General features: G+C 32.7%; 1 protein-coding gene across 3 annotated transcripts in view; it reads right to left on the reverse strand.

Moving 5' to 3' along the window:
- Nucleotides 1–2346: 2346 nt before the first annotated feature.
- The window catches only part of PPP4R2 (protein phosphatase 4 regulatory subunit 2), a gene marked incomplete at both ends in the record, with an annotated part of 46610 nt that continues 36220 nt past the window's right edge, over nt 2347–12736 (reverse strand). For 2 of the 3 annotated variants that reach the window (XM_084248071.1, XM_084248070.1), the window contains 6 exons: nt 2347–2666; nt 2919–3205; nt 3812–3955; nt 4221–4295; nt 5656–5693; nt 7224–7317. In XM_084248071.1, coding sequence (XP_084104197.1) covers nt 2347–2666; nt 2919–3205; nt 3812–3955; nt 4221–4295; nt 5656–5693; nt 7224–7317 — 958 coding nt within the window. Of the gene's footprint in view, nt 2667–2918; nt 3206–3811; nt 3956–4220; nt 4296–5655; nt 5694–7223; nt 7318–12736 lie in introns of those variants that run through there. The other variant, XM_084248072.1, reaches the window with a different exon arrangement.

The following is a 12736-nucleotide window of genomic DNA, read 5'->3' on the forward strand; positions in this document are numbered from 1 at the left end:
ATCAACATATGGATAGCTAATAAATATTAAAACTATTAAACTGTAGATTAAAATGCAGATCTCTCATAGAGTTAAGTGATGGCATTTTGGTACATTCACCATCATTGTACTTTATTTAATAAAGAAATACATTTGCCTTTGCAAAAAGTAGCAACTGCAAATTACAAAAACAAACAAAAAACCTAAAAACAAAACCAAAAACCCAAAAACCACCACAGACCTCAACATTATGAAGTTAAATCTTCAATTTATAACCAACAAAAGTAAATCAATTTGTTTACAAATGGTCCATGGCACAATTAAAGTAAAAAATGTCAAAAGGTCACAGGCTCTTAAAGAATAGATTTATTGACAATTTCATAAATATTCTAAAGAAAACTTCAACATTTCTAAACTTAAGTGTTTAAAATCTGTTCTCATTGGCAAAATACCCCTCAACAAAATAAATCACTACAAATGAATGTCACATTTAAAATTTGCTTCATTTTAACACTTTTGAAAAATTAAAAAAAAATTTACAATGTTTGATTTTTCACCCCTCTTGGGCACAGTAAATCAGTATTGTTTTTATTTCTACTGATAGACATATTAATAAATATATCATCTAGCTGCTGTGAACCTGACAGTCAAGTCAGTCAGTAGTATATTATCCTACAAACATCAACGGAGCCAAATCATTTTGGTATTGAGTCATAGCAATTTAAGTAGTCAAAATGCAAAACTTGTGGTTGCCACCCAAATCACCCCAAAGTATATGATAACAGTGTCAGAAAATGTTTGCATCAGTTTTATAAGTATCTGTGTTGTTCAGGTATTTGAAACTAAAAAAAGGATTTTTTTGTATTTTGATAAAAATGTACTCGAATATTTCATAACATTAATATTTATTGCTTTATATGAATACTGTATTGAAAGCCCAAGCATTCAGTTTACACACAGAAATTATACAATTATATACCGCTTCACAAAGGCAGTGAACACATTACATTCTACAAAATCTACTTTACAGAAATTTAAAAATTCTAAATATCAAAAGGTACAGCTGAAGAAACAGGTATAAATTTGGCAGCCAGTAATTTTGACAGGGAAGTTGCAGCTTGCGTGACTTTAAATATGTGAATTTGAAAATATTGAGTTTAGAGTAATCATTGTGCTTTGTGTTGATCTGAAAAATATAACACTGGCTGTCGAAGAAGCATGTTCAAAAATATTTAATTCACTTCAAAATGTCATACAAATCATGGTGGTTTCTACGCACACCTAAAGCTTCAGTCATTTAACTCTGGTACATTACTAAAGTAATATATTAATCTTCCAGTTCAGTGGTGTTTTATACCATTGACATTTGCATACTCTAGAATAATTTAGAAGGAAATTTGCAATATTCACAATGTTCTGAAAAGCAAGCAAAAGATAAAGGAACCTGTCTGGTTCTTCTGAGATGGTCTCATGTCAGCTTTATAAGCATTCATTCTACAAAACAGTAAGCTAATGTTTGAACACATTTTCCAAGATAAAGAATGTTTACTCATAAATAATGAAGTCTTTTTCTCAGGCACCTCAGAAGTATACAAAAGAATTTTTGTTTGCACAGATCTCTTGGAATGTGTTTAACCTGGTATTTCAACAGACTTAAGATTTCCAGGGTTTCACAGGGCCAGATTTTATTAGAATCCTCAGAAGAGAAATTATCTTCTGTAAGAGGTGAACTCAATCATTAACCAATAGAAAAAGTATCCACTGTATTCATCTCTTATAGAAACAGAAAAATATAACATTTCCCCTTAGAATATATATATATTATATATATAATATATATATATGTATGTATATTATGACTTAAAGTTCCATTGTACATAGTCAAACAATAAAATCTGGAAACCAGCATGAAACCCTATTAATTCACATGTTAAAATGCTGAAACTATGACCAAAATGTGAAAATTGCTAGAGCTGTCTAAGACATTAAGACAAAAAGCTTTCTTGCATATGTATAAACTAAAGGTGGTAATCTCAAAAAGGTTTTCAAAATTATAATTATTACCTTCCAGTTTAAAAACTTCAATTCTAAATTAAAAAAAGAATCTATACACAAACCACTGATTTGACCAGACCCCCCCCTCAAAAAAAAAAAAAAAAAAAAAAAAAGTCAGCGGTAAGCAGGACCCAGAGGAGCTGATATTCACAGTTCTTACACGTACAACTCTCAGGATTTATCCCATAAAGTACTTTATTTTACAACCTGCTTCTCTTGTAAAACTAAAGGTCCACTTTATTACATAAAAGTTTTATACAGTGTAAAACCAGAACTGTATGTAAAATACTGCATCTAAATGTTTCTAAATAGTTAGTCTTGTTCCATTGGTTCATCTGTGGCTTCTGTGGCTTCATAGTCATTTTCCATGGATGATTCTGAGATAATCTCTCCAGTTTTACTAGAATTGGATCCTACTAATTCTTCTGTTTCATGGCAATCAGAAACACTAGTTACAGGGCCTGTATTTTTACTACCTTCAGAATGTAAATCTTTCTCAGCTTGAGTCAGATCAGATTCCTCCATTTGATTATTTTCCTCAGAAGTCTCTTCATTCACAGTTAAGGCATCATCAGATTCTTTTTCTTGATTTTTTCTTTCTGGGATCATTTCTCTTGATGTCATAAAAGACTCTAAAAATAAGCAAATGTTGTTGTAGTTAAATTTTATTTTCAAAATACCTCCATAGTTAAGTTTCATGAATTGACACTCTACAGTTCAAATCATATCCCCTGAAACTCAGCAGCAACTACATACAGGTGGGAGAAAAGCCCAACATCAGCATTATAAGGAGTTCCATTATGTTAAATTCTTTCACGCAAAAATGAAGTATAAGAATTTGAGTATCTCCTTACTCCACCCTTTTACAGATGGTCTCTAAATACCTTCTTCTTCCTCTTCATCCTCTTCTTCATCCTCTTCTGTACAGTGCTGCCTGGTACAACTACTTTCTTTGTCCTTATCCTGAGATGATGCTGTTTCTGTTTCTTCTATCATAACTGAAGAAATTTCACTGGAAGATGTCTGACTGGCCGTCTCTCTGACTTCACTTTCTTTGTCAAACCTGAGTCTTTTTACCTCATGCCCCTCAGCGTCCCCAGCATCTTCATCCAGATGTTTATTTTTCATAGGGCTCACAGAGGAACCATCTGATTCAGATGTTGGAGAGTCACTGTAAAGTTTCATTAATAAGATTATTTTCTTTATCTTCATTTCTTAAGGTCTAGTAATTATTTAGACTGCATTTCAATGTTAAACCATAACATCTGGGCAAAGAAAAACGTGAAACAGTAATTTTGACAGAACCTAAACTGTTTTGTGAATGTTCCCATTAGGAACAGGTCAACAAATACATGGAATTTTTCTGTTCAATTCTCTATTAAATATTCTTTTTGTAAAACTACCATTATTTCAGAAGGACACACTCTCTTTAGCCTCTCATTCATTTAGTCTTCTTTCTCTTAACATGAAGCAGAAAATGAGATGGGACATAGATAAAAGATTTCCTTTTATTACCAACAATGAGTTTTCAAAGTATTTTCTCTTTTCAAGTAACTTTCAGAAACAAGAAAATGAATCATTACCATTTTACTTTTAAGACCCTATTATAAATAGGATTCCCAACCAAATTAGCACTTTAAGCTTTTTCTACACTCATTTTATAGCATCTGCATTAAAACTCTATCCACTAAAAACACCTTAAAAACAATGTGTACTGAAAACTATCGATAAATGTCATTTTAGGAGAAAACTTTGCTTGAAAATGTCATATACAAACCTGTGATTTTTGTCCTCATTTTGCTGTAAGTTTGACTCTCTGCTATCTGTGCTCTCAGGCAAGCCATTTGTAGTCATGGGGATTGACAAAGAAACCTTTGGTCGATTAAGTGGCCTGGGTGTTCCAGGCCCATTTATATTAGACCTATAGTAAGATAAATGAAACAAGATAGGTGAACACCATTTTTTCAATTTTGTAAATAGTCATCCCTCCCAAGATTTCTTTATATGAACACAAGATTTCTTTATGTGCTATATTTTGCCTTTCAGATCCATATGTCATCAAATTGTTTAGTATATCTCAAATCCTCCACAGAATGCTGAATTAAAAAAAAAAATAGTGTATTGACTCTGGTGCTCAATAGTAGGACAATGCAAACTCTTTGAATATTAACAATCAATGATCTCACCTCTCAGTGTAACTTGGTGAGTTTCCAGGAAACATAACACCATTCATTCGATTTAAACTATTGGAATTGTTTTTCCTGTAAGAAAATAAAAAGATTTATGGATGGTTTGCTTTTCAGTTTGGTAAGAATCATAGGTTTAAAAGATCTTTTGTAAGATCTCATTATCAGAGAATCAAACAAAGACTTCTACAAAAAATAATTGTGGGATTATCTTAGTTACTGTCTTATTTAACAGTGCAATGAATTCTCTATTACTGTTTTAATGTTATTTAATGTAATTATTCACTATTATTGTTTTAATGTTAAGCCTCCTTTTGGCAATGTTTGAAGACATTCTTCAGGAGAGAGGGGAACAATGCTGACAATCCAGTATGTAGAGACCTGGGATGATTGCTAGTCTGCTAAGTGTCCTATAATTCCTAGGACATCCACTCATAACAAAAAGGTAACAGTGCCAAAGACTGTATCCTAAACATTTTTTTTTAAAGATTCATTAATTTTTTATTCATTTATTTATATAAGCACTAGGTACAGTCAGAAGCACAGGAGGGTGAGAGAATTCACCAGAGCCAGAGCGGGGAGCAGAGCAGGCAGAAGGACCGAAGTACACTGCTGAGGGGAGCAGCGGGCAGCAGGAGAGGTCCGCGCACCATGTGGGACCCTCCTCCAGTGGCCGGGGAGCAGCCAGGGAATGAACCAGCACTGCAGAGGCTGCGGGCAGCTTCGCAAACCAGTGCTCAACCGCTGCGCCACTGGGGAGAGGCCCCTAAACTAACATCTTAATTTGCTATATAAATCTTGACAATGGGAAATGCACTTTCCATCATGAAGAGGAATGAACATCAAGTGGCTATTACAAACCTAGGCATCATTCCCTAGAGAGCTTCTGGAAAGATATCTAGGGTGGGATCCTAGGGTCTTAAGTGCCATGACAGTACATAAATCTAGCAATGTTCACATTATAGTAAATCACCAATCTCTCAATGTAAATTCCTGTACTGAAAACACATACATGATATTATTGGCAATATTCTACACTTTGGAGACTGGGTGGTAGATTCAGAAGTATTTATTATCATGCTTAATTACCCAGAAAAGAAATGCAACCTACTTTAATTAGAATATAACATACTTGGGCCTCCCTCGTGGTGCAAGAGGTTAAGTCTCAGCAGTGTCAAGCCACTGCAGCATGAGTTCAATCCCCAGCCAGGGAGCTAATCCACATGGCACAGCAGACCTCTCCTGTCTTACCCGCTGTTCCCCTCAGGAGTGTATTTCAGTTAGTCCGTCTGTTCTGCTCCCTACTCTCTCTCTGGTCAATGTGCTCACCCCCAAAACCTCTGGCCTGCACCTCAGCTCTTGTATGCATAAATAAATCAATCTTGGGGAAAAAAAAAAAGAATGTAAGATACTAGAAAACAAAAACTATACTTACTCTGAGGAAGGATGAACACAGCTAACAACCATCACATTCTGCAACAACAAAAATTTATGATTTAACATAAATAAGTACCATAACAAAGTTTAATTATTTTTAAAAATTTCTCAAAAATAACCATTTGGTTAAGCTTTCATTTATTTCCAATTTTACTAAAATAAATGGTCAAAAACAAAAACTTCATACAAAAGACCAAAAAAATAATGACCTATACTACTGTTTTGTATTTTTATCTATTTTTATGCTATATTTTTATCTATTTTTTATCTTTTTTAAAATCTTTTTTTGCTTATTTTTTAATTTAAATTCTATTCTATTGGAGTCCTGACACTAGATACTATAGTTAATACAGTGGAACTGTGCTTTCTTATTTTAGATAAAAATCACACCAAGAAGTGATATTTAAGGCAAGTGCAATGAATGAACTGCTTTACAAAACAGCACCCAATCCAAATCTTGATGTGTTTTATCATATGTCCCAATGAAAGACATTCAAGTCTTTAAAAAAAAATCTTCTTGATAATTTTATTAATATCAGTTTATTCATTGAAAAAGTTTATTATGAGCCAAAGTAAAGTGCTTTACATTTAGTCCCCTTGTAGTCCTATTGTTATGTACATTTTACAAGTGAGGAAAGTGTGATTTAGATTAAGTAAATGGCCCAAAGACAACAATCACAAAAGAATGCAGCTCCATTTGATTGCAGAGCAAGCCCCTGGCATAGCTACTGTCATGTTGCCGCCTTATCCAAAGATCACCAAAATGTAAGTCCCTGAGTGAAAAGTAAGTACTGATCAACCATCCTCAGTTCCCTGTCCTTCGTCCTTCGGGAATCTTCTTAAATCTGAGGGCATGGACACTCAGCAAAACATAGTAATTCAGTAAGACCCCAAGATCTACTGTAAACCAGAGTAATGTTTTAAATGACGGCTCCGAGGGAAAAATAAGCTGAATTTGAATTAAAATCTTAAAATGAACACTGGACTACAAACACCAACTGAGGGAACTGGAAACCCAGTGGCCCAATCTTGGTTCCTATGGGGCTCCATCTTTCCCTTTTGCACTTATGTTTAATCAATTTTTTACTTTTATTCCCCTAAAACATATGGATGACTTTCTCCTTCACACTGTTTCCTTTGACCAGAAAGTTCTGATTACTAACATCCCTTCACCCACAAAACTCCCCCAAAACCCAAAATTAATGCTCCCTCATTCTTAAATCTGAAATATACCATTCTCTCCTTAACAATGAATATAAATGCTTTTGCCATCAATGATCTTGCAAAGCTATGTGCCTCTTAACACCATTCTGTAGTAAACAAGTTTGCAAAACAGTACTAAAAATACTGTGAATTTCCAAAAGACAAAAGCATAAGCTGCTCTCCCAAACTAATCACAGGTCTTCCTTACTCCCTCTTTCCTTTAATCTGTCTCAAACTTGTAAAACAATTTGGAAAGAACTTCCAGTATGCTAAGAAACCTACTTCAAGATAAAGATCTTAACTCAATGTTCATTTCTGAAATCCATAATGTTACAGTTTAATATAATGCCAATAATAAAATACCTTTTCTACGCCTCTGAGAAATTTGTCTGTTCCTGTATAGTTTCTCCTTGGATCTGTTAGCAATTCACATAGTCGCTGAATTGTAAAAGGGATACTGCAAAAAAATATAATTTTAGTTTGAGGTCATTAATTTTGAAGAGAATTAGGAATATTACTCCTGCTACTTAAAAGTTTTATCTAGTCCTACCCAGGTGTTAAGCTATAAAAGAAACTGCGGGGATGAGTCACTTAAAAATACACACAGTAAGAAGCATACCTGTCCTAACCAGAAAACAATTCCCCTCTGTCTAAAAAGAACATCCACAATTTACAAGTTTCAAACTGAGAAAAAAACTTTAAAAATCCTGAAAGCTGGTTCAATTTTAAGTTTATAAGAAAGGCAACACAAATAATAATCAAGTTAGATTTTATTTAAATACAGAAACTTTTTTTCAAGTGCTCTTTTGCACACAAATATTTACAATGTTCAAAAAAAAAGCCACAAATGTCTTGTTATTGAATGGAGTAAGACATGATTCCAATGAAAAATGTACTGTAAAAATGGTTCCACTTCACAATTAGAATTTTATATACAATCTACATGTTTCATCTTAAAATAGTCAATATTTGGTTAAGTATCTTATTGCTAACTTTACCAAATACTTCAACCATAATCAAATGTTCATGTTATAGCAAATACAAAACTGACATAATTTTATAAACATAAATTAGTTTTGATCTCATATTATTAGCATTCATTAGAAATTACAGACCGAACAGCAAACATGAGCATTAGATATATGACATTTTCGGCTAATAAGTACAAACGTCAGACTTCATTATTTGCCATACAAATCTACTTATTTTCTTTATAAAAGAATTACAAAGTCTCCAAGTAAGAGTTAACATTCACAAAGTTCTTTACTACTTATAGACAGTTTGACACAATTCTTCCCCCCATGCCACCCCACCCCACCAAGGTAGCTAGTGAATAATAACAAAGTGCCAGGACTCAAACCCAAAGTTTCTCTAACTTCAAATTTCACATCCTTTCTACTATACCACACATAATCATAAATGTTTACCTTCTAATTTGGAGAAATTACACTCAGTTCTCATATTCTCATCATCAATACTATTCGTATAAAAAGTGTAACACTTAAGGCAAGTTTTAGAAAAGCATAAATGTTATTCATATGAAAACAAACATTTTAGTTATTTGAGAGGTAAAGAATCAATCTTACTTCAATTAGTGACAAAACTCAATAGTCAGACAAATACCCTACTAAAAGACTGGGCACAATTACATCAGAAATAATTCAGAAGCACCTAGAAATACATATATGTTCTTTGACGTTCGTCATGACTGCTACAAGAACCTTCAGGTTGCTGAAAAAGAATACTCTTCCTTGCTTTTGAAAATTTTTTCAAGTGACATACACTGTCAAAACTTTAAAATGGAAGAGAAGCACAAAGCAACATTACTAACAATATGACAGTAACCATACACATCTGTTTTGTTCATTTCTATATAAACATCACATAATTGAAAACTTGTAGCTAATACACAAACCACCACCATCAAAAATACTTAAAGCAGCTCCTCAAATTTTATATAGATAATAAATAACATCAATTTACAAATTTAGTTTCCTTGTTAACATTTGACTGAAAAAATTCAAAAGGGCAGTATCTCTTCACATATTATTAATGCTCAACATATGAATCTTTATATACATATGTATCTGAAGTCAATACTACCATGGATTTCAGAGTAATACTGGCAGAACTGCATCTAGTCCCTATTTTAGGTCATTACTCTTAAACCTTAAACACAGGCAGCTCTCCTGCCCATTTGTGACTATGCAGGTGTTTCACAAACCTGTCCCTTTCAGGGGCAGTTTTTTCTGCCCGCTTCTATCTGTGCAAGTGCCCTCTTATTCCTTTCCTTTTAAAAATAATAAACTTGCCTTTTGGATATTTTTTAAAAAACACAAATCTTTCACACACATACATACCACCCGCCCTATTAATGATATCATCATGATACTGTAACGGAAAGTTATAGACATTAAAAACAAAACAGCACCAAGTGCTAAGAATATTCAAACAGTATCTAATTGACAAATATTTAAAGAAATAGTCCAGTTATGTCTTTCACTCTGATTTTCTTTCACACACTTAAAAGTATTTTCTCACAAAATTAGCTTTAAAATGTATTTTTAAACTTGCTATTTAACAATGTTTATAGTAAATGCTTTGACTTATTTTCGTTAGGAAGGTAAGTAAAACTAGAGCCAGTTATTAACATTGTATGTTGGTGAAATTAATACTGCTTTGGGTGGGGGGGATGAATTATGTCTGATAGTAATGACAGCCTGTGAAAAACTGATTCTGCATTCTTACACACTTTTAGAAGTCAGTTCACCAAGTGTTCAATATATACCACTAAAATGTCTTAGAACATTCCACCCTCCACCTTACCTGAGAAGGCTAAAACTACAAACTACTTGTAAATAATTTTGACAATTGCCCTGAAAGGTCTCTCTTTACCTGCAGTTTGTGTATTTTTAAAACTGTTTAAACAGAAGAGCCTATTATGGCTAGAGATGCTTGCTCAACTGTGGGACAGCCATGTAAATAATTACAATCACAATAGTTAAAGGCTAATAAAATCTGTACACACAGTACTATTAACATAGAATAAACTATATGCCAGGAAAGAAAGCATAAACGTTAGAACACTTAGAGGTAGGTTTTTAAAAAGAGGTGTAAGAACCAACCAGAAAAACAAATAAAAAATGAATGTACCGAACAGTACAGATACAGAGAGGTTAGCTTTGTAACTCTTCATAGCACACAAAGTAGCTTATTCTAACTCCTGAAATACTAAAAAGAAGCACACACACATTAAGTAAAGGACATAAAAGTAACAAGTCTTTTGAAATGGCATTACTCAGGAAGACTACAGAAAAATGTTAACCAGTCTACTCTTAATGTACAAGTTATAGAATACCTAAAAAACATTACTGGCTAGCCCACTAGGAAACCTTGTCCAAGATGACTTTACCTCTCTTTATGTCCTCATGTCCAAGTGAAAGTGCACTACTCATATAACTATCTTGAGAACTAAATGACAATCCCTTAACAATGGTGTTCATCATCTTGATCCTATCTAAGAGTGTGGGAGCTCAGCCCCACCAAAGATCGACTACAGAGGAACTTTAAAAATATTCCTTTGAATTCCAAGAAGAGTCAACCAAGTCTGATTAAACAGGATCACACATTTGACTTTAGTTTTATATTTAGTCTGCAATCTGTCCCCATTTACTGATTAAAAAACCCGAAATCTTATTTGCCTAAAATTATGGTAATTCAAATTCAAGAAAACTGAACATCAGAATAAAGACAGATATTGATACATACAAATGAACAATTCAGGCTATTTTTTTTAAAGATGGAAATTTTAAACAAATTCTTTATTTTACATTTTAACTTGAGATTAGTTTTACTAAGATTTGTCTTGATCTGTTTAAAGATCTGATCATTAAGCTGTATTACATTCTTAATATATACCAAGATACTTTTTCAAAGAAATTCAGAAAAAAATGGCATATTTCAATCAAAGTTAGAAAATAAAATAACTACGTGCTACATAAGTAAGCTTTTCTGATGAAAAGCGAAAGAAATGGGAAACATAGCATATAGACCATTAAAGTAAAAAGCTAGAGATAACCAGAAAATAAGATATCCTATGAAAAAAAAGCTTCAGTGGTCAGTTTTGCACTTCTGTTTTATGCATAAAGGTATGCTTTTCAAATCTTTTAAAATTTCTATTATTGGTACCATTTACACTGTGCATTAATTATAAGATTTACTGCATCTGATTTAACTACTTAGGTGGGATCTAACTAAAACACCTTTCAGTTGTCAAAGGCTAAATGGGCTCAGTTTTGTTTACTCTTACGTGTACTGGAATCCAATGAGAAAATCTTTACTTAAAGCAATATATGCTTTCTGTACACAGCCTTCAACTTCTCCACATATTTGTAAGTATTCAGATGCACATATTAATCCCACAAACCAAATGCCAAAAATTCTGAGTTTTAATGAAAATGTCATTGTGATATGACAACTATAAAAATTTAACATGAAGAATTAGCCTATTCCATTAATGGTAGTAACCCTAAACGTAAGGCTAATGCCATTTCCCACTCTTTGCTCTTAATCAAACTGATCATTTTTTAGAATGACTACAGTAGAGTCTTCAGTGCTATTTTAATTGTATCAAATAAATGTCAAGAAAAAAATTAGATTTCTGCCAGTTCCTATTTCTTCAATTTCAAAAATTGATTAAAGAAGGTATCACATTAAACCATATACCACCAAACAGGGAGTAGTGTAAGAAGGGAAGGCTACTAATTAATAATTTGATATTTAACCAGCTATATTAAAAAGTTAACACATTTTAAGTGATATATTTAATATGCTTAATATAGACAAAAATAGAAAAATACAAAAGTAAATATTTTTCCCCAAGGAGAAAATACAGCAAACAGTAAAAGAGGTCAAAGGGGTAAGAGCACAAAATTTAAAAAAAGGGCTAGAATTCCAGGGTCTCCCTGTATAATATTAGACCTAACTCTGAGGCAAACAATACAAAACCAAAAAAGGAGTTCTTTTAAAGTTACAGTTTAGATTTAAGTATAAAAATCTCATATATGATCTTCAAAAAAAAAAAAAAGGTATGAAGTGGCACACACAAGTATAGAAACATACAAGATATGTTGTATTCATGCACCAACACATATAAAACAATCATGTGAAAGTTTTCATGACAAGCACAATCTGGTTAATTATGTACATTAAAGTAACTTTAGCAAAGAAATTCAAGTCAGAAAGACGATCATGCCAAAGAAAACACTGCAGTTTTAGGTGTCAAGTGGTTGTGTGTACTTTTTCCAAATACCCTCATAAATACATAGCCATGCTATCTTAAGTCAACTATGCACAATAAATGAAGCCTACAGCTTATTTTTAAACAGTGTTGTTAAAGGATGGGCAGGACTTCATCAATTCCTTTTACATTCATTATTCTTCCATTCTCAGTAACTAAGAGGACATAAAATGATCTTTTAAAAACTAAGAATGCAAGTTACATTCTCTCTTGCCCCTCAAAATCCCTCTTGATATACAATTACAGGAATGAACTATTAACAGTTTCTAAATTACATTCATGGGGTCTATGTTACGAAGAAGATCTTCATAAATGGTCCCAGTTCTAGTAAGCCCATAACCCCTTGCAGAGGCAACAGATACCAAGTAATTGACCATTTCATTAAACTTTCTAGTTTCATTAATTTTATTTTTTGGTGTTTCTCACCTAAGAAACTGTAACTTCACTTCTGGAGAGTAGCTATAATCCATCTTCTCCTATAAAATTTTAAAGTTCAAAAGTAATTTTAAAAGGACAAGAAAATAGAACTAAAAAAAGAAAAAAAACCCCAAAACTTAAGCATTTATCTATCATTAAG

The sequence above is a fragment of the Talpa europaea genome, assembly GCF_964194135.1.
Source record: "Talpa europaea genome assembly, chromosome: 11".
NCBI lineage: Eukaryota > Metazoa > Chordata > Mammalia > Eulipotyphla > Talpidae > Talpa > Talpa europaea.